We start from the raw sequence: 24,332 nt of genomic DNA on the forward strand, positions 1-24,332 counted from the left end.
ATGAGTTAAGGGGCCACAAACTCCCCCAAAAGTTTTTTTTGTAGAATAGCATGTCTATCTGAGAGATGATCAGCAGACATGTTTTACCATGTCTACCTGTGTGAGAGGTACACATCAGACATGTTTTACCATGTCTACCTGTGTGAGAGGTACACATCAGACATGTTTTACCATGTCTACCTGTGTAAGAGGTACACATCAGACATGTTATACCATGTCTACCTGTGTGAGAGGTACACATCAGACATGTTTTACCATGTCTACCTGTGTAAGAGGTACACATCAGACATGTTTTACCATGTCTACCTGTGTGAGAGGTACACATCAGACATGTTATACCATGTCTACCTGTGTGAGAGGTACACATCAGACATGTTTTACCATGTCTACCTGTGTAAGAGGTACACATCAGACATGTTTTACCATGTTGACCTGTGTGAGAGGTACACATCAGACAGGTTTTACCATGTCGACCTGTGTGAGAGGTACACATCAGACATGTTTTACCATGTCTACCTGTGTAAGAGGTACACATCAGACATGTTTTACCATGTCTACCTGTGTGAGAGGTACACATCAGACATGTTTTACCATGTCTACCTGTGTGAGAGGTACACATCAGACAGGTTTTACCATGTCTACCTGTGTGAGAGGTACACATCAGACAGGTTTTACCATGTCTACCTGTGTGAGAGGTACACATCAGACAGGTTTTACCATGTTGACCTGTGTGAGAGGTACACATCAGACATGTTTTACCATGTCTACCTGTGTAAGAGGTACACATCAGACATGTTTTACCATGTCTACCTGTGTGAGAGGTACACATCAGACAGGTTTTACCATGTCTACCTGTGTAAGAGGTACACATCAGACATGTTTTACCATGTCTACCTGTGTAAGAGGTACACATCAGACATGTTTTACCATGTCTACCTGTGTGAGAGGTACACATCAGACAGGTTTTACCATGTCTACCTGTGTAAGAGGTACACATCAGACATGTTTTACCATGTCTACCTGTGTAAGAGGTACACACAGAGGTATATTATAATAATATAATATAATAATAAATAAAATAATAAATAACAATTCAGTACATTTATATCTATGTGTTAATTTGTTACATTCTGTCTCACTAAGTTAGGAAAGTAATGTTTTAAGTCAAGCCTGATGTTGCCTTGCACAAAATAATTATCCCAGTCTCTTCCACACAGTGAGGCCTACAGTTTATTAATTGAACGATGGGTATCGGATCGGTACTCGGTATCGGCCGATACCCAAAGCCCACCAGGTATCAGTATCGGGATTGAAAAAGTTGGATCGGTGCATCCCTACCATGTCTACCTGTGTGAGAGGTGATCAGCAGACATGCTCCCTGTGTCAGACGTTTTATAAGGCAGTGTGTTACATAACTCCGGGTCATGATAAGACACAGCCCTGCGGTCCGACCGGCCTCCTCTGTTTGAACAACTGTCACAGCACACTGCCTCCGATCAATGGAGCTTTGTCTCAGTATTGGGGCAAGTCTGACCTTTCAACGAGGAAACGGTTGAAGAAGAAGAGGTTTAAAAGCCTGGAAAACGAGTTCACACACAGAACAATACATGTCCGGACACAAACTACTCACATAGCAAGATACACGCATTCTCACATACTATATCCACGTAGTAAAATACATGCATACTCACATAACAAAATACATACATACTCACATACTACTCACGTAGTAAAATACATGCATACTCACATAACAAAATACATACATACTCACATACTACTCACATCGTAAAATACATGCATACTCACATAACAAAATACATACATACTCACATACTACTCACGTAGTAAAATACATGCATACTCACGTACTACTCACATAATACACATACTACTCACATAATACATATAGTAAGTGTTGGGATAAATGTTCTCTATTTTAACCTGGTATCGACCCAATATCCAGTTCCCATATCGGTATCGGTTCATCTCTATTGGAAACCTATTAGAGGCAGTGGAGGCCCCCGAACCACTCCCAGGTGCCCATGAACCATTTAACCCTTTCCGGTATTACAGTCTCGCGGGCGGCGAGACATTCTAACGACAATGTCACAGCGGCTACCGGGGTCACAGAAACCTACAGAGTTCTAGAATCCCAATCTTCCGCCTAACAAGGATATGAGAAAGGGGCGGGGCCTGCAGAGGCAGAGTTAGTACGCCATGTCAAAATAGAACCATGCTACTTGGCACAGGAAGGATATACTGCTGTCTGACACTTCCTGCCTGACTGAGGGAATCCTCACACACACGCACGCACGCACGCACGCACACACACACACACACACACACACACACACACACACACACACACACACACACACACACACACACACACACACACACACACACACACACACACACACACACACACACACACACACACACACACACACACACACACACACACACACACACACACACACACACACACACACACACACACACACACACACACACACACACACACACACACACACACACACACACACACACACACACACACACACACACACACACACACACACACACACACACACACACACACAGGGTGTCATTCATTCAAAAGCTGTAGATCTCTGTTTGTCACAGTCCCCTCTGTTCCAACTCTGGAACCACGCCTGATGGAGAGAGAGAGAGAAAGAGAGAGAGAGAGAGAGAGAGAGAGAGAGAGAGAGAGAGAGAGAGAGAGAGAGAGGAGAGGGAAGAGGGATGAGAGAGAGGAGAGGATGAGAGAGAGGGGGGCCAGAGATGAGAGAGAGAGGAGGGGATGAGAGAGAGAGGAGGGGATGAGAGAGATGAGAGAGAGAGGAGGGGATGAAAAAGAGGGAGGAGGGGATGAGAGAGAGAGAGAGAGAGAGAGAGAGAGAGAGAGAGAGAGAGAGAGAGAGAGGAGGGGATGAGAGAGAGAGGAGGGGATGAGAGAGAGAGGGATGGAGAGTATAGAGAAGATGAGAGACCGGGGGGGCGACAGGTGTCTCAGAGGTACTGTACAGCGGTCGCCTGGTAATCAGAAGGTTCCCAGTTCGATTCCGTCTTTGAGCAAGACACTTAACCCCTTAACTGCTCCAGATGACCAGGTTGGCAGGTTGAATTTCCAGGGGAATAATATTGTGATTGTGAGTGAACGGGTGAATGTGAAGCATAAGTTGTAAAACGCTTTGGATAAAAGTGCAGATAAATGCAGACCATTTAGAGCAGGGGTCTGCAATTAGGTTTGCCCACGGGCCAAATTTTCCCCAAGCCATTGTGTCCCGGGCCAATGATAGTGAATTTTTTTGAACTGTCAAAAAAAAACGACATATACATGTTTGCACTGTCTTTTTTCTATTATAAAGTGCCTCTCACACAGTGCATAACACATGAACAGATCAGTAATTTGATTTTAATGCAGGTGCTCGCATTATAAATCGAGATCAGTAGGGTGCATTTGATTTGAAGCACCACGGCTGGTGTATTATACATCGAATGTATTATTATTATTAAAACACAACACTCACCATATTGCAGGCAGCCCTGTCCTGGACTTATTATTGTTTCTGCTTCGGTCCTCCAAAATCCATGCTAATGTTTGAAACATGTTAAATGTCCACTCGCGTTGAATGCCCACCCAACTTGAACACAGTTGCTTGCTTCCTCGTGTTGCCATGTCAACACGCGAGAGTCACCGGTTGCTTATTGCGAGAGTTACCTGTTGCGATAAACCCGTATTTTAAGAATGACTCCTGTTTATTAAAAGAAGCTTTATAGGTCGTAGGCTCCTCTTCTGGCTCATCAGTTGGTAGTTCCCCGTTGCAAAGAAGTTATTCAAAGACGTTTGTTTTGTTTTTGCAAACGTTCGCTCGCCGGCATCCCAAACGCGGACGTGAAAGTGAAATTCCATTGGTTCTCCCAGTCCACGTGACCATTTCTAGCATTTCAATTGGCTATAGTGACAGCCATATGATGAATAGATAGATACAGCTTCACAAAGACACTCTGGCGTCACGACGAGTGAATATTTCCTGTGCGTAAAATAAACATCATATTCTCAAAATAACCTGACGGGCCAGAAATTATTGCTGGCGGGCCCATTTCGGCCCGCGGGCCGCCTATTGCTGATCCCTGATTTAGAGAGAGAGAGGGAGAGAGAGAGAGAGAGAGAGAGAGAGAGAGAGAGAGAGAGAGAGAGAGAGATGGAAGAGACAGATAAGAGATGAGAGAGAGCGAATGGATAGAGGGAAGAGGGGATGAGAGAGGATAAGAGAGGGAGAGAGATGAAAGTCCTCATAACCTCTAGTCATGTAAACTGTTGTCAAAGTCAAATCAATGTATTGAAAACAAGGCAAAGAAGCATAATAAAGAATTGACAACTTGAGACAAAAGCCTGTTTACAAAGTCTTCAAACAACCGATGTACATGCAGTTGTACACATGCATGCTACGCCATCTGGAATGTACTGCGTGTACTCCATCTGACACCTGGCTGAAAAGTAGTACACAACCTCTCCGGGATTTAACCACAAGTTCACACTGAATTCACTCCCAACTTAAAAACCATCAGATATAGAGATATGAAAACATCACAAACAAAACAAAAAAACATATATTATGTTTATGTATATGGTTATTATTCAGGAGAGATGTTTGAGACAGGGGGAGGAGTGAGGAGTCAAACCAGGGTCTAGAACTCACACAGGCTCAATTAGAACACGTACAACTTGATTGACAAAGGAGATCAAGCTTTTAAACTCAGAGGGGAGAATCTCACACTTTAAGGACTGTTGGAGTTCCTTCCATGAGTTAGAGGAGCATCATAGCGAAATGCAGATTTACCCTGTTCCGAGCAAACTGGACCTTAAGGACCAGCCAGTCACTAGAACGGGTTCCATAGGTTCCAACATTGATTGATTGATTGAAAACTTTATTAACAGATTGCAGAATGGGTAGAATACAGTACAGCTCAATACTAACAACTGCTAAGAGGATGAATACCAGAAAAATACTTTCGTCTTGTTTACAGCCATATCCATGATGCAACCACCCTGACATCTTTTAAATCAGCCCTCAAAACTCACCTTTTCAATCTTGCTTTTGACCTCTAATTCTGTCGGTTTTATTTTATTTTATTTTGTCATGTATTATTTTGTTCTGTTTTGTTCTGTTTTTTGTTTTGCCATAGTTTGTCTCTCCTGCCCATGTAAAGCGTATTTGAGCACCTGGAAAAGCGCTATATAAAATAGATGTATTATTATTATTATTATTACATCAGGGTCCTCCATTTTCAATTAATCAAGACATTTACGACATACAAGACATACAATTCCATTCAATTTCATACAATTCCAACATTCCATTCCAATAATGACCAGTGTTTGTTGCATCTCTCCATCAGAAGGTAAAGGTTTACTTTTGTTTCTGGTTCAACCACATGAAATTACTTGTTAACCCTTTCACTACCACATGACACAGAGTTAACCCTTTTACAACCACACAACAGAAGGTTAACCCTTTCACCACCACACTACAGACGGTTAACCTTCTGTAGTGTGGTAGTGAAAGGGTTAAAGGGGAACAGATGAAAACACCCATACGTACCGGCGGCAGGCCTTCCGCCATCTCTCCTGAGCCGATGTGCGTGAGGTGCATGAAGTTGGTCGGCTCGCCGATCATACTGCGGTCGATCTTCCTCCTCTTCTTCTTCTGAAACAAGTCAAGTCAAGTCAAGTTTATTAGCATGTTATTGTTACAGCAGATAATAAGAACTCCAAAAAACACAGTAGTACACATACATAAACAAGAAGAACATAGACAGACATGTACATGGTCACTCACAAGATCAGATAATGATAACAGTCAAGTAGGCAACTACAACCATCCCCCCACCCACCCACCTCAAAGCTACTTCCTCCAGCTTCCTTTATTGATGGCACGAATGGAGGTAGGTATACATGAGAATTTATACCTATTGTTTTTAGCTGCAGGGGTCTCTAAACGTTGGCCGGAATAATTGGCTATAATTGATATTCCAGATTTAGGGGGTGAGAGCACACTGCCTGTAACCATCGGTAACCACTTTCAAAAGAAAACGCCTACTTTCTGTGCGGTAGAGCAGGTAAAATACTGGAAAAGCATGATGTTACTGTTCCACTGTGACATGTTTACAAGATCCAGTAATAAGACAAATTATTACATTTCTGTTGTGAAGGATCAGATTAAACCGAATATATATATTTATTTATATATATATATTTAAATAGTATTTGTATATCGTTTGATATCCCCTGTATATTCCTTGTACAATATGCACTGAATATCCCTTTAGTCTACTAAACAGCCCATAATAGTTTCATTCTACCATTGGACGAGAACCTGGCGCCAGCAGCCATACCCCTAGGTTCAAGTTCAATCGTGCCGCCCAACATGTCGTGGCAAGCCAGGTTCCGCGTAGGAATACGTCTGGCGAAATACGAATGGTACTATTTGTTCACAGCGCATATATATATGGCGCAAGTAAAGTAGAACTTTCTTTTAGTCCATTAGTTCTTCACCCTCCAACCGAGTAACAGACGCGAAGCCTCACCCACGACGCACGTGTGGTGCAGTAAGGCCTACTTGGCCTCAGAATAGGCATTGAGATATCGTGTGGATTAATAGTTGAATTGTCATAGTTTGGCACTATACCGTCGAGTTGGGCGTATTCTATTAAGCTAATAATAGTCTATTTATGTATAGTGCATCGTCGGTTAGAGTTATAAAGTGAGCAGCACCACCATCGTTCCTGACGTTATCTGGAGTCTTAACCAGGCTGAGCAGACCACTAGTGGTGCTTGCATCCGAGGAGCTCCGGGCCAGGGCGACTGGACCTGTACATTGGATTACTCTACCCGGACGACGGCGAGCCTTCCACGGCTTGGATTATGCTTTGGGTGCTTTGATTATTCCATGGATAACGGCCAACACTGCGGAGTGTTGGAACTACCCCCCGGAGAGGACTCCAGGTGAGACGGCGCTCTACACCAGTGAGGTCGCCTCACGTCTCTCCGTTGTGGACCGGCAGCTACCGGCCACCAGAGGGTCCAGCTGTATTCGTCTGTGGACCGAGGTTCTGTGGGCACCGTGTTCAAGACTTTGAATTCTCCCAAGAAATCGTCGGCCAGATGGGATACCGCCAGCGGCTTCTCTAACCCCCCCCCTCCTACTGTCTTACAACCAGCGGGACCCCCCCCCCCCCCCTTAGTGTATCCAGCTATAATCATTTAAGTACCATCGCTATAGTTCCTAAAGAACCGGGTTGTATACTTACTCCCTGCATAACCAGAGATTGGACATTCAATATTGATTTACCTACGAATACTCATTTGCCATACAAGTGCATTTCAAATCATAAGTGTAAACAAGTGAACGTTGTATATACCTTTTGCTATATTAAATATTCGATTTGTACATTTGTGTGGACTTCGTTTCATCAGGTGGGAAAGTGTTCATCATATTTATATCATGTACTGGATGGCCAGAAGTTAAAGTACAAGAGGTAGTGGTTTAATAATACCATACTTAACAATACAGTCAGGGAATTGTACCCCTCAGTTACAATTGGTCCTTCGAGCCGGATGGTAACTAGTGTAATATTAATATAGTGTTATTAATATTGAAATGGCCTATGATGAACACTCCACGAAACGGTCCTCCTAACGTAGAACGCCCGCGGCGCAGACGACAGACACCTCAGTACTTAGAGGATTACGCTGTCAGTCAACTACCTAGCCTTCGACAAATGGTAAACGCGGTAAAAGTAGAAAGTAAAATTATGTCTGACCTTAACGACCAGGTTTCCCCGACCACAGAGGCCCTAGTAGGTTCTAATGTAACTGACCAAGCTCACGGTGGGGACCAGGAGGGAGCTGACATGCCTTTACCCCCCGCCACTACCGAAGAAGTAGTCCCCGACCAGCCCCGGGAGGAAGACAACCCTACAGAGAGAGAACTCTGCACGGAAGAAGAGGAGGAGAGCGCAGAGGAAATAGAGCTCCAGGACTCCCCAACGAGTACACCCAGGAGCGGCTCACACAGGAGCGGCTCACCTCCACAACCGCCTTCCCCCAGCGAAGCGGAGAGGATGCTACAACAGGCGTTCCTCGTCAGCCTGACAGCCTCTACCGAACGCGACCGACTTCAGGGCGAACGCGATCGACTCCAAGCACAGCAACGGAGCGAAGAAGAGCGCACACGCCTGGAGATGAGACGCCTTCAGACGGAAGAGAATATGGCAAGAGACCGGGCCGACGCCCAGCGCGCCGCTGCCGGTGCCCAAAGAGAAGCAGATCTCACCAAGCGCGAAGTCGAGCGCGACAAGTTACAAGCGCAGCTAATGGAGCAGCTGATCCGCAAGGCAACACCCTCTCCCTCCGCCAGGGGTTCAAGGAACTCGTCGAGACAACAGTCAAGGGCAGCGTCTCCTAACCGAGCAAGCAACCCTGAACTTGACCAACAGACCAAGCCTATACCCCCCGCAGACCCCCTTCCCAGACCGGTCCAAGCGAGACCCAGCTACAAGGAAGGAGCGGCATACACTGCGGAGAAGCTAAATAAACGATTACAGGATCTGGAAGACCTGATAGAGGAAGAAGAGGGAGGAGAACCAAGCCCGACGACAGCACAGTACTCCACCGGACCAGGAGGTCCAGTACAGCCCAGGCTATACCCCCGCGGCGCTGCGCTACAGACCCCCGACTCTATTCACGGGTGAGCACGACGCACGACCAGCCCCGAGGAATAGCACCTGGACCAGCGGGCCATGGTACCCTGTCGGTACCAGCCCACAGAGAGGCGCAAGAGGGGACTCGCCTAGGAGGTCTCTCCCCCAACGCTCGCCGATGTATCAGCCATCCACGGCGTCATACATTGCCACGCCGTCGTTCCCAGACTTCGCCTATGAGAGTCGAGCACAGTACACGGAGCTCCGGATGTGCTTAGAGACAATGATGGTGGATGTCGCTGATGAACGCCACAAGTATGCAATATTACTGAAGCACCTGAAAGTACCGCGAGCGCACAATATAGCGCTAGCCTATGCCACCTCTACGACACCATACACAGCGGCCCTAGCAGCGCTGGACCAGAGATATGGACGTATATGGGATTACGTAATCCAAGAGATAAGGCATATTGATCGCCTACCCCCAGCAACAGACAATCGCTCATTAGACGACCTGTCAATCAAAGTGCAGTCCCTGGTAGGGATGCTGGGAGCGCAACGGGAAAAGGGCATGCATGAGCTATACGCCAACTCTAACGTCGAGAGGATTTTGGAGAAGCTGCCACCCGCAAGACAAGAGCGTTTTAGGCGGCAGAGAGACTACCGGGATCCTAACGGCCCCGAACCATCCCTCCTTGATCTAGCCGACTTCCTGGCGAGAGAAGTCAGCAGCTTACGACTGGATACATTCGGGCGGAGCACGCCAAGCTCCAGAGAGGGACCCAGGAGAATAAATGATGGAAGAAGATCGGTGACTGTCATGCACCAATCAGAGTCAGTACCGAGCAGTAAGAGCCACAGTACCCCCTCGAGAAAAGAGAAGTGGAAGATGGCGTGCCCCTACTGTGAGAAAGAACACTGGCTGTCACAATGTGACCTGTTCACAAAGATGAATGCAGAAGAAGTGAGTCAATGGATAAAGTCCAACAGGCGCTGTTACCGATGTGCGCGACCACACATGGCAGCCGAATGCCGCCTAAAGAAAAGGTGCAGTCGGTGCGACGGAGCCCATCTAGATATACTACACGAAAGTAACAGAAGACGGCCTTCACCTGCACCATCGAGCGGCACCAAGGCAAGTGTCATGTACATTGACCCCGCCAGCAGCAGCGGCGCCCAAGTGCTCTTAAAGGTAGTCCGTGTGACATTGAGCTACCAAGATAAAGTCATGGACACTTACGCCGTCCTTGATGATGGGTCAGAGAAGACCCTTCTGCTCGCGTCCGCTGCGGCCCAGCTGGGACTGCGGGGGAGCGAGAACGAAATGACGATTCGGACAATAAGAAGAGATTTAAAGACGATAAAGGGCGAGAATGTCTCCTTCACTATTGCAGCAAACGGGCAGCCAGAGCGACGGTATAGGATTACAAATGCTTTCACCAGCCAAGAAATAGGACTATCGCAGTACACCTACCCTATCGCCAAGTTGATGGATAAATATGTGCACCTGCGACAACTACCTATCCCGCTCATAGACGGCGCTACCCCGACCCTGCTGATAGGCTCCGACCATGCAGAACTCATAGTCCCGATTGACCGGGTCCATACAGGACCCCGAGGCTGTCCTGCAGCAGTCGAGACCCGCCTAGGGTGGACACTACAAGGCCCCCTCGCTAAATCTCTCAACCGAACAGCAGCCACTAGCTGCCTCCACTCCAGAACGACAGAAGAAGACACCACTCTCCTGCAGCATGTCGAGAGGCTATGGACACTAGAGACAATGCCCTTTAAGAACGAAAAGAAAGATATTCGTTCTAAAGAAGACATTTACGCCATCAACCTACTCGAGCAGGGGACAAAGAGAGTCACAGTCGGCGGAGTGATGAGATACGCAACTCCACTCCTGAGGCGAGAGGGAATGCCCACCTTTCACGCAAAGAAAGACGCCACGGAGCGCTATCTATTGAACACGGAGCGGCGCCTAGCCAAAGACCCCGCTCAAGAGGGTGTGTACCGCGCTGAGATTGAGAAGCTAATCACAGCGGGACACGTGACAAAGATTGACATTAAAGAGGCCGATCAGACGACCGAATCATGGTACGTGCCGCATCACAAGGTCCACCACAACGGCAAGGATCGCATTGTGTTTAACTGCAGCTACCAGATCGGATCCCAAAATCTGAATAAAGAGCTCTTGCCCGGCCCCACACTCGGCCCCTCCCTACTAGGCGTGCTACTGCGCTTCCGCCAGGACAAGGTGGCTATCAGCGGGGATATCAAAGGGATGTTCCTGCAGGTGAGACTAGTGGAGGAGGACAAGCCCCTGCTGCGGTTCCTATGGAGAGAGAGGATCGGAGATGAGAACCCAGCCATCTACCAGTGGGAAGTACTCCCCTTCGGAACCACATGCAGCCCGTGCTGTGCTACATTTGCACTACAGAAACACGTCGCAGAGGACCCAGCAGCAGATGAAGAGGTCCGACACAGTGTGAAGAACAGTTTCTACGTGGACAACTGTTTACAAAGCGTTTCGACTCAAGAAGAAGCCGAGGCTCTCCTAATCAAGCTACGCGCCTCCCTGATCAAAGGCGGCTTTGATCTCAGGCAGTGGGCCAGCAGTGACCCGCACGTATTGCGCAGCCTCTCCCCCGCGGACAAGGCTGCCAGCAGCGAGACCTGGATGGCGACCATCCCAGGAGAAGCCCAAGAAATGACACTAGGACTAGTCTGGCGCTTCAAAACAGACTCGCTCCACTATAGACACAAACCCCCTCCAGAGCAGGGAAGGTCGACGGCGACACCGACCACCAGACGGAGTGTGTACAGAACACTCGCCAGACAATATGACCCGTTGGGATGTATTCTACCTTACACCACCAGGGCAAAGATGATTGTACGAGCACTATGGGACAAGGACCAGGGCTGGGACGACCCAATACCCGCACACCTTGCCTCAACATGGAGAGAGTGGGAGACGGAACTCCGCTCACTCCCAGGCGTCAATATACGCCGCAGCTACTTCCCATCCACAGTGAGGCCAGAGACATGCAAGATTGATCTACACGTCTTCAGCGACGCCTCCGAAGTAGCCTATGGATCGGTGGCCTACTTGCGTGCCCAAGAGAAGGGAGGAAAGATACACACTGCTTTCATCCTGGCCCGCTCAAGAATAGCCCCACGAAAGCAACAATCTATCCCGCGTCTAGAGCTCTGCGCAGCCCTAGCAGGAGCGCATCTAGCCACGTTAATCCAACATGAACTCACCATCCCGGTGCACAGAACAATCTTGTGGTCAGATTCCACGACAGTACTCACATGGATCAAGTCTGATTCATGCAGATACAAAGTCTTCGTGGGAGTCAGAGTCACCGAGATTCAAGAGTTAACAGAAGCAGCGAGCTGGCGGTATGTGGACACCAAACACAACCCAGCCGACGTCATCACCCGGGGAATGTCTCTGGATGACCTCACCCGTCGCAACATCTACAGTGACGGACCAGAATTCCTCAAGCTCCCGGAAGAAGAGTGGCCTACGCCCACCCCACGGGAAGCAAGTAACGAGGAAGCTGAGAACAAGAAACCTATGTTCTGTGGACTGAGCACAGTCGCCTCCACAGACCCCAACATAGATGACTGCATTACCCTAGAGAGTGCGCAGCAAAGAACATTCCTGTGGCACCACCCAGAGATTCAGTCCACCACTGACATGTCAGCAGCTGACTACGAAGAAGCAGAACTTCTTCTACTACAACGAGCCCAGAGAGACTCGTTCCCCGATGAGCTAGACTGTCTACAGGGAGGAAAACCCGTCCCATCAGACAGCAGACTGCTCCACCTGGCACCCGAGAGTGACGCCCATAATCTCATCAGAGTGGGTGGTCGCCTGCGGAGAGCCCCCGATCTACCGGATGACATGAAGTACCCGATCGTCTGGAACAGCCGACACAAGGTCACAGAGCTGATCATAAAGAAATACGACGAGGATGTACACCACGCAGGAGCAGAGAGAGTCTTCGCGGAGATCAGACGTCGCTATTGGATACTTCAAGGAAGAGAAGCGGTGCGACGCTTCCAGCGAACCTGTCTAGACTGCCGAAAGTGGCGCGCGCAGCCCAGCATACCACGGATGGCTGACATACCTCCCTGTCGCCTCCGACTCGGCGACAAGCCATTCCACTCCACAGGCATGGACTGTTTTGGCCCGTTGTATATAAAGAGAGGAAGAGGAACCGAGAAGCGGTGGGGTATTGTATTCAAATGCATGACCACCAGAGCGATACATATCGAGCTCCTTCCGACCATGAGCACAGACTCATTCCTTATGGCCTTCCGAAGATTCACATCACGGAAAGGAAAACCGTCTACATTGTTGTCTGATCACGGGACAAACTTCAAAGGCGGAGAAAGAGAGCTGAGAGAGAGCTTCCAAGCTATGGGCCCAGAACTTAAGACCCACCTCGCTCCATCCCAGATTGACTTCCAGTTTAATCCCCCGAACGCACCCCACTTCGGTGGAACCTGGGAACGAGAAGTACGTTCTATAAAGACAGCCCTGTACGCCGTGCTTGGGGCCCAGACTGTGGCGGAGGAAGTCCTAATGACAGTCCTCACGGAGATCGAGGGAGTATTGAACTCAAAGCCCCTCGGTTACGTCTCCAGTGATGTAGCAGATGTCGACCCAGTCACCCCCAACACACTCTTAATGGGGCGGCTGGACCCCGCGCTACCCCAGACAATGTACAGGCCTGAAGAAGCGAACGGCCGAAGAATGTGGAGGTACAGTCAAGTACTAGCTGACAAGTTTTGGAGCAGCTTCCTACTCCACTACCTACCGTCTCTACAGACCCGCCAGAAGTGGGTAAAAGAGAGAGACAATCTGACAGAAGGAACAGTCGTCATGATTATCGACCAGTCACTACCCAGAGCTATGTGGCCGGCTGGCCGCGTAAGCAAAGTGATCACCGGTGCCGATGGCAAGGTCCGAGCAGCTGAAGTACTCGTCCAAGGGCGCACTTACACACGACCCGTGGCGAGGCTAATAGAACTGCCCCGACTCCCAGACACTATCGATGATGACCATGACCCCATGACTTTGTGAGTTGACTGACCCTTACAGCGGACCTTGAGTGGTAGACAGTGCGGTTAATCTGTCTCTGCTTAGCTAATTAGGTGGGACTAATTAGGGGGCGGCTGTTGTGAAGGATCAGATTAAACCGAATATATATATTTATTTATATATATATATTTAAATAGTATTTGTATATCGTTTGATATCCCCTGTATATTCCTTGTACAATATGCACTGAATATCCCTTTAGTCTACTAAACAGCCCATAATAGTTTCATTCTACCATTGGACGAGAACCTGGCGCCAGCAGCCATACCCCTAGGTTCAAGTTCAATCGTGCCGCCCAACATGTCGTGGCAAGCCCGGTTCCGCGTAGGAATACGTCTGGCGAAATACGAATGGTACTATTTGTTCACAGCGCATATATATATGGCGCAAGTAAAGTAGAACTTTCTTTTAGTCCATTAGTTCTTCACCCTCCAACCGAGTAACAGACGCGAAGCCTCACCCACGACGCACGTGTGGTGCAGTAAGGCCTACTTGGCCTCAGAATAGGCATTGAGATATCGTGTGGATTAATAGTTGAATTGTCATAGTTTGGCACTATACCGTCGAGTTGGGCGTATTCTATTAAGCTAATAATAGTCTATTTATGTATAGTGCATCGTCGGTTAGAGTTATAAAGTGAGCAGCACCACCATCGTTCCTGACGTTATCTGGAGTCTTAACCAGGCTGAGCAGACCACTAGTGGTGCTTGCATCCGAGGAGCTCCGGGCCAGGGCGACTGGACCTGTACATTGGATTACTCTACCCGGACGACGGCGAGCCTTCCACGGCTTGGATTATGCTTTGGGTGCTTTGATTATTCCATGGATAACGGCCAACACTGCGGAGTGTTGGAACTACCCCCCGGAGAGGACTCCAGGTGAGACGGCGCTCTACACCAGTGAGGTCGCCTCACGTCTCTCCGTTGTGGACCGGCAGCTACCGGCCACCAGAGGGTCCAGCTGTATTCGTCTGTGGACCGAGGTTCTGTGGGCACCGTGTTCAAGACTTTGAATTCTCCCAAGAAATCGTCGGCCAGATGGGATACCGCCAGCGGCTTCTCTAACCCCCCCCTCCTACTGTCTTACAACCAGCGGGACCCCCCCCCCCCCTTAGTGTATCCAGCTATAATCATTTAAGTACCATCGCTATAGTTCCTAAAGAACCGGGTTGTATACTTACTCCCTGCGTAACCAGAGATTGGACATTCAATATTGATTTACCTACGAATACTCATTTGCCATACAAGTGCATTTCAAATCATAAGTGTAAACAAGTGAACGTTGTATATACCTTTTGCTATATTAAATATTCGATTTGTACATTTATGTGGACTTCGTTTCATCAGGTGGGAAAGTGTTCATCATATTTATATCATGTACTGGATGGCCAGAAGTTAAAGTACAAGAGGTAGTGGTTTAATAATACCATACTTAACAATACAGTCAGGGAATTGTACCCCTCAGTTACAATTTCTGTTGATATATTTCTCATACTGTATATCAACACATAGTAATTGTTTCTTCCAACATCGTCTGTTCTTAGTGTTAGTGTTGTTTTAACTTTCTAGGAGTACCAGGGGTTTGTGCCAGGTAGGACGACACAGACATTAAAGCGTGGCTTAATACCTGTATATACTATATCTGTATCTGTATATATCCCTTATCTACTCTTTTAGTTATACCACTGGCCAGTATGGCTACTACCATAGTGTATTTATACCTGTATCACTGATACTGTGTACATACATATCAGATTAGCATATTTACTCAGTAGTACTCATATGTGTATTTAATCACTTGTACATTGTATATTGCTATTGCACTTTACTGTTGTTACCTTTGCACTTTGGTTAGACGCCAACTTGTTTTTGTTTTGTTTTGTTATTATTTTTGTTATCAGCCGTTTCAAAATGCTGGAGGTCCGTGATTTTGTGTTGGAAATGGGTTACTAACCCTTTGCCTGCATGGTGTGGTGTGGATTAACCCTTTCACTGTGACTCGACAGAAGGTCCATTTCACTACCACACTACAGAAGGTTAACCCTTTCACTACCACACCACACACGGTTAACCCTTTCACTACCACACTACATAAGGTTAACCCTCTCATTACCACACTACAGACGGTTAACCCTTTCACTACCACACTACATACGGTTAACCCCTTCACTATCACACCACAGAAGGTTAACCCTTTCACTACCACAACCACACTACAGAAGGTTAACCCTTTCACTACCACACTACAGAAGGTTAGGTTTTGGTTTCCGTGACTCCTCTACAGCTTTCCAGGTCGCTCTGAACCCATGACACTATGACTCGTTTGAATCAGAACACTTCAATCCCTGGTCAAACCCATGTCGTTTCCCCCACACTGCCTACAGAACATTTTCCACAACATGTTCCCTTTACGAGGATATGACATCATAATAGAGTCGAGGGGAGAGGAACAACACACTTAAATGTTCAGACTTTACATCCAGTGTGTGTGTGTGTGTGTGTGTGTGTGTGTGTGTGTGTGTGTGTGTACTACAGTATATAGTACATCATGTAAATAAGACATGTGAACACCAAACGTTGTGGTTTCACACACACACACACACACACACACACACACACACACACACACACACACACACACACACACACACACACACACACACACACACACACACACACACACACACACACTAAGAGGAAAAGTGCACTCATAATATTAAGAATTGACATCATAGAGAGCATGTAAACAACATCATGCAAACAGATGTGCCTGTATGTGTGTGTGTGTGTGTGTGTGTGTGTGTGTGTGTGTGTGTGTGTGTGTGTGTGTGTGTGCGTGTGTGTGTGCCTGGGTGGGTGTGTTTTTGAGTGTCTGCCCACACATGTGTCCTGTGTTCCTGTGTGTGTTTGTGTACATGTCTGTTTCAGACATTGTTTATCACATTACAGCATGAACTACAAGACTGGAAAACTACCCAGATGACCTGGAATACTATCAGTGTACTAGAACACTGTAAAAGAACAGACTGTAAAAGAACAGACCACTGTAATAGGACAGACTGTAAAAGAACATAGACCACTGTAATAGGACAGACTGTAAAATAACAGACCACTGTAATAGGACAGACTGTAAAAGAACAGATCACTGTAATAGGACAGACTGTAAAAGAACAGATCACTGTAATAGGGATGGGCATTTTAAAGAAAAATCCAGATCAATTGATCGCATGCTATACTCTAGTGATCGTGTATTACTCGAAAAGGGGGAAAAAAACGTTAAAAAAATTATAATAGAAAAATATAATTTTTTTAACTTTAAAAAAGAATTTATATATTTTTTTTCATACAAATTATTAATAATTTAAGATAGATGTTTCTCATAGCTACGATTACTCACGCCCATCCCTACGGTAATAGAACAGACTGTAAAAGAACAGATCACTGTAATAGAACAGACCACTGTAAAAGAACAGACCACTGTAATAGAACAGACCATTAAAACAGTGTGTGTATTTGTGTGTGAAGAGTTAACGAGTGACTGTGAGTGTGTATGAGCATCTGTGTGTGTGTGTGTGTGTGTGTGTGTGTGTGTGTGTGTGTGTAGGTGTGTGTGTGTGTGTGTGTGTGTGTGTGTGAGTGAATAGACCCATGAGTGAGAAACTCACTGTTTGTGTACACGAGTAAGTGAATGACTGACTGTATATGTAAGACAAGTGTGCATTTTAGCGTGTTTATGTTTATGTGTGTTATTTGAGAGCTGGTGTGTGTGTATGTATGTGTGTGTGTGTATATATGTGTGTATGAGAGTGATTGATTGTATGTGTATTTGTGCATGTTAGCGCATGAGTGTGTGTCTGTCAGTGTAAAAGAGAGTGCCTGGTTGTGGGCATATGTGTGTGTACAAGTGTGTGTGTGTGTGAGTGTGTGTGTCCATTCCCTATGAGCTCATCTCTGTGGCAAGGTGATGTGTCGTGACTACATGTCCACATACCCTGAACCACACATCACCTCTCTCTCTCTCTCTCTCTCTCTCTCTCTCTCTCTCTCTCTCTCTCTCTCTCTCTCTCTCTCTCTCTCTCTCTCTCTCTCTCTCTCTCTCCACTCAAACAGCCCCACCATCTGCCATGTGAGAAACAGCCTCACATGTCCAAAACTCTGTTACAAAACCATGTACTTGATGACTCCAGGAAACTCACTTTGTAATCCACAGGCCAAAGTGGTGAATTACTGTAATACATTCTCTACTGATTATATCAGAATAGAGACCCGTCTGGTTGGTTACCTGCTAGAATAGAGACCAGCCTGGTTGGTTACCTGCTAGAATAGAGACCAGCCTGGTTGGTTACCTGCCAAAGTGTCTAGTAGAGAAGATAAACGTACTGGACTATTTTCATTAGCATTTGACTGGTGGCTGTAGTGTTAACTTCCCATCCTTGATTGAAACCTAGACATTTTGAAACCAACCAACCAGTAAACCAACCAACCAACCAATCAACCAAACAATTAATCAATCAACCAACCAACCAACCCACCAACCAACCCACCCAACCCACCAACCAACCCACCAACCCACCCACCCACCCAACCAACCCACCAACCAACCAACCCACCCAACCCACCAACCAACCAACCAACCCACCAACCAACCCACCCACCAACCCACCCACCCAACCCACCAACCAACCCACCAACCAACCCACCCAACCAACCCACCCACCCACCAACCAACCAACCAACCCACCACCAACCAACCAACCCACCAACCAACCAACCAACCCACCCAACCCACCAACCAACCAACCAACCCACCAACCAACCCACCCACCTACCAACCCACCCAACCCACCAACCAACCCACCAACCAACCCACCCACCCAACCAACCCACCCACCCACCAACCAACCAACCAACCAACCAACCAACCAACCCACCCACCCACCAACCCACCCAACCCACCAACCAACCCACCAACCACCCAACCCACCAACGAACCAACCCACCCAACCCACCAACCAACCCACCAACCAACCCACCCACCCACCAACCAACCAACCAACTAACTAACCAACCAACCAACCAACCCACCAACGAACCAACCCACCAACCAACCCACCCACCCAACCCACCAACCCACCAACCAACCAACCCACCAACCAACCAACCCACCAACCAACCCACCAACCAACCCACCAACAAACCCACCCAACCCACCAACGAAACAACCCACCCAAGCCACCAACCAACCAACTAACCAACCAACCTACCCACCCACCCAACCCACCAACGAACCAAACCACCAACCAACCCACCCACCAACCAACCAACCACCCAACCAATCAATCAACCAACCCACCCACCCAACTCACCAACCAACCACCCAACCAATATATATCTGTGGCAAATATCTAAGGTGGGTATGGTGTATATATATACAGTATTTTACTATAGTACAATTTTGTATGGGAGCATTTTATTGAAGTAAAACAGGAAGAGAAAGGAGTAGCAGTCCGTTCTGAGTTGTGAGGTGGTCTGCTCTCTCTCATAAACACATCCTGAATCTTGATACAGAAACATGCACAGCCATGTTGAGATATGTGTCTTTCCAATGGAAACTGGAACATTACAGCATCACACGCTCACATTCCACAGAAAGCGTGGGACTCGTAGACTCCTTTTGACTCATCGAATTGATGAATCAATTGAAAAATCAGGTCAAATTATGGATGCAACGTTATTGTCCTTTGTGCAAATGAATTTTGATTGAGCACGTTAAGGCTTGTGATCACCAACTATAGTGCTGAAGCATTGTCTGAATTTTTTTAATTATAATAGAGATCTTATTATTTCCAAATAATGACTAATTACACATTTTAGGGTTATTAAAACACTACTAGTATTGTCATGTAGAGACTCAGACATGGGACACATTTTTAACCTGGTGTATGGGTCGGAGTTGAAAAGGTGTTTTTGTCTAAAAAGGATCACACCAATGTTATTCTTCAGAGTCAGACGAAGAAAATAGATACCAATTTCCTCTCTGTGCGTTCAGTAGAAAGCTATCCGGCTGCAAGCTAGCCTAGCTTAGCACAAATTAATGGAAGCGGATACGGACCAACTATAGCCTAGCTTAAAACTCGGGAGAGGTGTTTTTGTCCAACAGCTAAGCTAGTGGTTCATATCTGCTTCTATTAATTTGTACTAAACTAGGTTAGCTTGCAGCCGGATAGCTCTCTACTGAACGCACAGAGAGAAAATTGGTATCTCTCTTCTTTTCTGACTCCTCTCTGACGGTACAGCACATTTCCCATAATGTTGGCATGTTCCTTTAATTCTAGTCTCCACATGACAAGAGGAGCAATAGGTTCATATGAGCCTGGGTCTAGGAAGAGACACTATGTCATTTGGATCCCAAGCAGAATAATTTTTTAAATCCCTGTTTTAACCCTTTCACTACCACACTACCGGACCTTTAAAAAAGTGAATATCAGGAAGGCAGCAGGTCCGGACGGCATCCCCGGCCGCGTCCTAAAAGTCTGTGCCGACCAACTGGCCCCAGTATTCACTGACATATTTAACCTGTCCTTAGAACAGGCTGTCATCCCCACCTGCCTGAAGAAGTCCACTATTATCCCTGTACCCAAAAAATCCAAGCCTGCTTGCCTCAACGACTACCGCCCTGTAGCTCTCACCTCCATAGCCATGAAGTGCTTTGAGAAGCTAGTAAAGGGCTACATCTGCTCCTCCCTCCCCATCAACATGGACCCCCTGCAATTTGCATACCGCCCCAACAGGTCCACGGAGGACGCCATAGCCCATGTGCTGCACACAGCAGCATCACACCTGGACAAGAGGCAGGGGAACTATGTGAGAATGCTATTCATCGACTACAGCTCGGCATTCAATACCATAGTCCCCTCCATACTCATAGCCAAGCTCAGGGACCTGGGCTTGGGCTATGACCTCTGCCAGTGGGTCTTGGACTTCCTGACTGGCAGACCCCAGGTGGTGAGAGCAGGCAACTGCACCTCCTCATCCATCACCCTCAACATAGGGGCCCCCCAGGGCTGTGTTCTGAGTCCCCTCCTCTACTCCCTGTACACACACGACTGTGTGGCTCAGCGGAGTAGGAATACAATCATCAAATTTGCTGACGACACAGTGGTGGTGGGCCTGATCTCTGCCAACGACGAGAGGGCCTACCTGGAAGAGGTCAAGGTCCTGGCGGGATGGTGCCAGGAAAACAGCCTCTCCCTGAACGTCAGCAAAACAAAGGAGATGATTGTGGACTTCAGGAGGTCGGGGGTCAAGGACTACAGCCCCCTCAGCATCGACGGGGCACCGGTTGAGAGAGTCAACAGCTTTAAGTACCTCGGAGCCTACATATCCGAGGACTTGACATGGACCACACACATTGACAGTGTTGTGAAGAAGGCACGACAACGCCTCTACTTCCTCAGGCGCCTAAGGAAGTTCCAAGTCAGCCAGAAGATCCTTAAGAACTTCTACTCATGTACAATAGAGAGCATCTTGACCGGCAACATCACCTCCTGGTTTGGGAATAGCACTGCACAAGACCGAAGCAGACTACAAAGAGTGACACGTTCAGCCGAACGCACAATTGGAGGGGGGCTCCCCACCCTCCAGAACATTTACTACAAGCGTTGCGAGGGCAAGGCTAAGAGAATCATTAAAGACTCCAGTCACCCGAACAACTGCCTCTTTGAACTGCTGCGGTCAGGCAAGCGATACCGGAGTCTCAAGGCGAGCACAGAAAGACTCAGAAGAAGCTTCTATTAGAGCCATATGAAATCCGTTTTATTATTTTCCAAATTCCATTTTATTTTTTCCCAAATTCCGTTTTTTCCGTTTTAATATTTCAGAATTCTGTATTTTGCTTTTTATGCTCATTTTACCATCAGAAATAGTGTCTAATAAGTGGGAATGAATAAATGTCTACAATTGAATATGATATAACAGTCCATTTAATGTTTTTAAGTGCTGCAACTCAGAAATACAGTTACATTTTACACAATACTTTTCAAATAATATTGTGACAAAATAAAAATACACATTTAAAGTGTAAACAATAGATACAGCTAGCTACTACTGACATTATCACAATGTCAGTAGCCTAGCTATATCTATTTTATTGTGATGAAATATAGTAATGCATAATTTAGGCACCTTTAGTTTAGTTTATTTCGTTTATAAAGGACAGTGTATAATGACAATCGTTTGCATTAAACAAATGAATTGAAAATGGGGGACCCTGATGTAAACAAGACGAAAGTCTTTCTCTGGTCTGCATCCCCTTAACAATTGTGTGTATTGAGCTGTACTGTATTGTACCCATTCTGCAATCTGTTAATAAAGTTTTCAATCAATCAATCAATCAGATTTAGCAAGAAGCTATCATTTCCATCTATAGTCCTATGTACTGTAAAACGTTTCATAGCTATTTAAGTTTATTTCGATTATAAAGGGCAGTGTATAATGACTCGTTTGCATTAAACAAATGGATGGGTGCACTAGATTTAGCAAGAAGCGATCATGTCCTAACGTTATAGCTATTTAATGACAATAGTGTTGCAAGTGTTTTTGTGGCTCCAGTCCACGGAACGTTGACAGAATTAGCAAAACACCTTATCGCCGGAGGCATAAAAGTCATTAGGATACTGCTCTGCTCTGAATTGAGGGCTTATTGGGGAATTTATTAGCTTCTTGACGATGTAAACACCGAAGCAGCGAGACGCTTGGAGACTGCCTGTGTTGTGTGTAACCCGCTCTAGCGTCCGCCTCTCCGGTCGCGTGTGCACCAAGCGTTCCACCCAAAAACGGAATTTCAGTCCAGATTAGGCCAAATTCTGCAATATTCCACGTTTTGCAGTTGATTCCATTTTTATTGGTCAATTCCGCGATTCCGTCCGCGATTCCGTGAACGCGGATTTCATATGGCTCTAGCTTCTATCCCCAGGCCATCAGGCTGCTAAACGAACAATGAATGAACACTACACAACAACAACCACCAAACGCACATAGCACACACATCCACACGCACACACTCACTTTAAACAAACACACTGTAGCACCCACTCCACACACTTTATAGCACACACCCACTTTAAACAAACACACTGTAGCACCCACTCCCCACACTTTATATTTATGGATGAAGGATTGCACTACAACTCGTACACCTTACTGTAAATTGTACCTAAAATTGTACCTCATCCCATTTCTGCTTTGCACTAGATAGTACTGTACATTAGTACACTGCATAGTATTGTGTATTGTATATTATATGGTAACTCAGAACATTGTACATATGTCTATACCGAACACTGTGACCTCATTTTTCTTCTTCTAAATTCATGCTATATTATGTTATTATGTTATTTGATACTATCTTGTCTAGCACAGTCTCTGGAGCGTAACAGTAAGAAGCATTTTGTATGAAAGTATTCTGTACTTCTGTATGACAACTATTAAAGAACTTGAACTTGAACTACAGAAGGTTAACCCTTTACTATCACACTACAGACGGTTAACCGTAGTAGTGAAAGGGTTAACCCTTTGTCACATGGCAGTGAAAGGGTTAACCTTCTGTGTTGTCGCAGTGAAAGGGTTAAACATTTGGTAGCATGGTAGTGAAAGGGTTAAATCCCTGTTTTAAGAGCCCCTGGCATTGAAGCCCCACTATGGGATTTAAAGCTCCACTATGGGATTTAAAGCCCCACTATGGGATTTTAAAGCTCCACTATAGGATTTTAAAGCTCCACTATGGGATTTAAAGCTCCACTTTGGGATTTTAAAGCCTCACTATGGGATTTTAAAGCTCACACTATTTCTATTCTCAACGCAAATCTCATAAAATGACATTTTGAAACAAAGATAACCAATCTTTTTTAAGCTCAAAATGTTATTCAAGGCCTGGACCACCACAGCCAAAACAGATACTTTTTAGCTTTATGTGTGTTCATAGGGTCCAATATTCCCCTATCTCACATTTAATGTATTCAGTCCTATATATAGTATATCAGACAGTGTTTTGACATTTCAGAAGTTGAGATTTCAACGGCAAGACGACACGATGCAGCTTTGAACGCAACAAAGACACTGTCCGTCTATGTTTGTTTTTAATCCTGTTTCGACGAGGAGTGTCTGTTTGTCCGACAGGGCTGATGATATGTCCATCTCGGCAAGACGATGTGTTCGTTTTGATGAACAGAGAGGTTCAGAGGGGATTAACTTTTTGGAAGTGACGGGTCCGTCACCGTTCTAAAAGAAGCAAAGCTTTTGTTCCTGCAAACACACGATTGAGCTGGGTTCTTCTAATTCTAAACAAACCGACAGACAGCAATACGTTAAGTCTGTTTCATCTCCATTTTGTGATGGATCAGTGTGCCTGCTCCCTTAGTTTGCCATGAGAGAAAAAGGCTCATTAAAACATATTCTTGTCACGTGGGGACCCAACAGAAAGACAT

At 46.3% G+C, this 24,332-nt stretch overlaps 1 protein-coding gene across 2 annotated transcripts in view; it reads right to left on the bottom strand.

The window, feature by feature from the left end:
* cdc42se1 (CDC42 small effector 1) overlaps nt 1-24,332 on the bottom strand; it is a 121,958-nt gene that overhangs the window by 19,698 nt on the left and 77,928 nt on the right. For both annotated transcript variants that reach the window (XM_084313270.1, XM_084313269.1), the window contains exon 3: nt 5,634-5,738. In XM_084313270.1, the coding sequence (XP_084169396.1) occupies nt 5,634-5,738 (105 nt within the window). The remainder of the gene's footprint in view (nt 1-5,633; nt 5,739-24,332) is intronic.

This window comes from Notolepis coatsorum, assembly GCF_963971535.1.
Source record: "Notolepis coatsorum genome assembly, chromosome: 4".
Lineage (NCBI taxonomy): Eukaryota > Metazoa > Chordata > Actinopteri > Aulopiformes > Paralepididae > Notolepis > Notolepis coatsorum.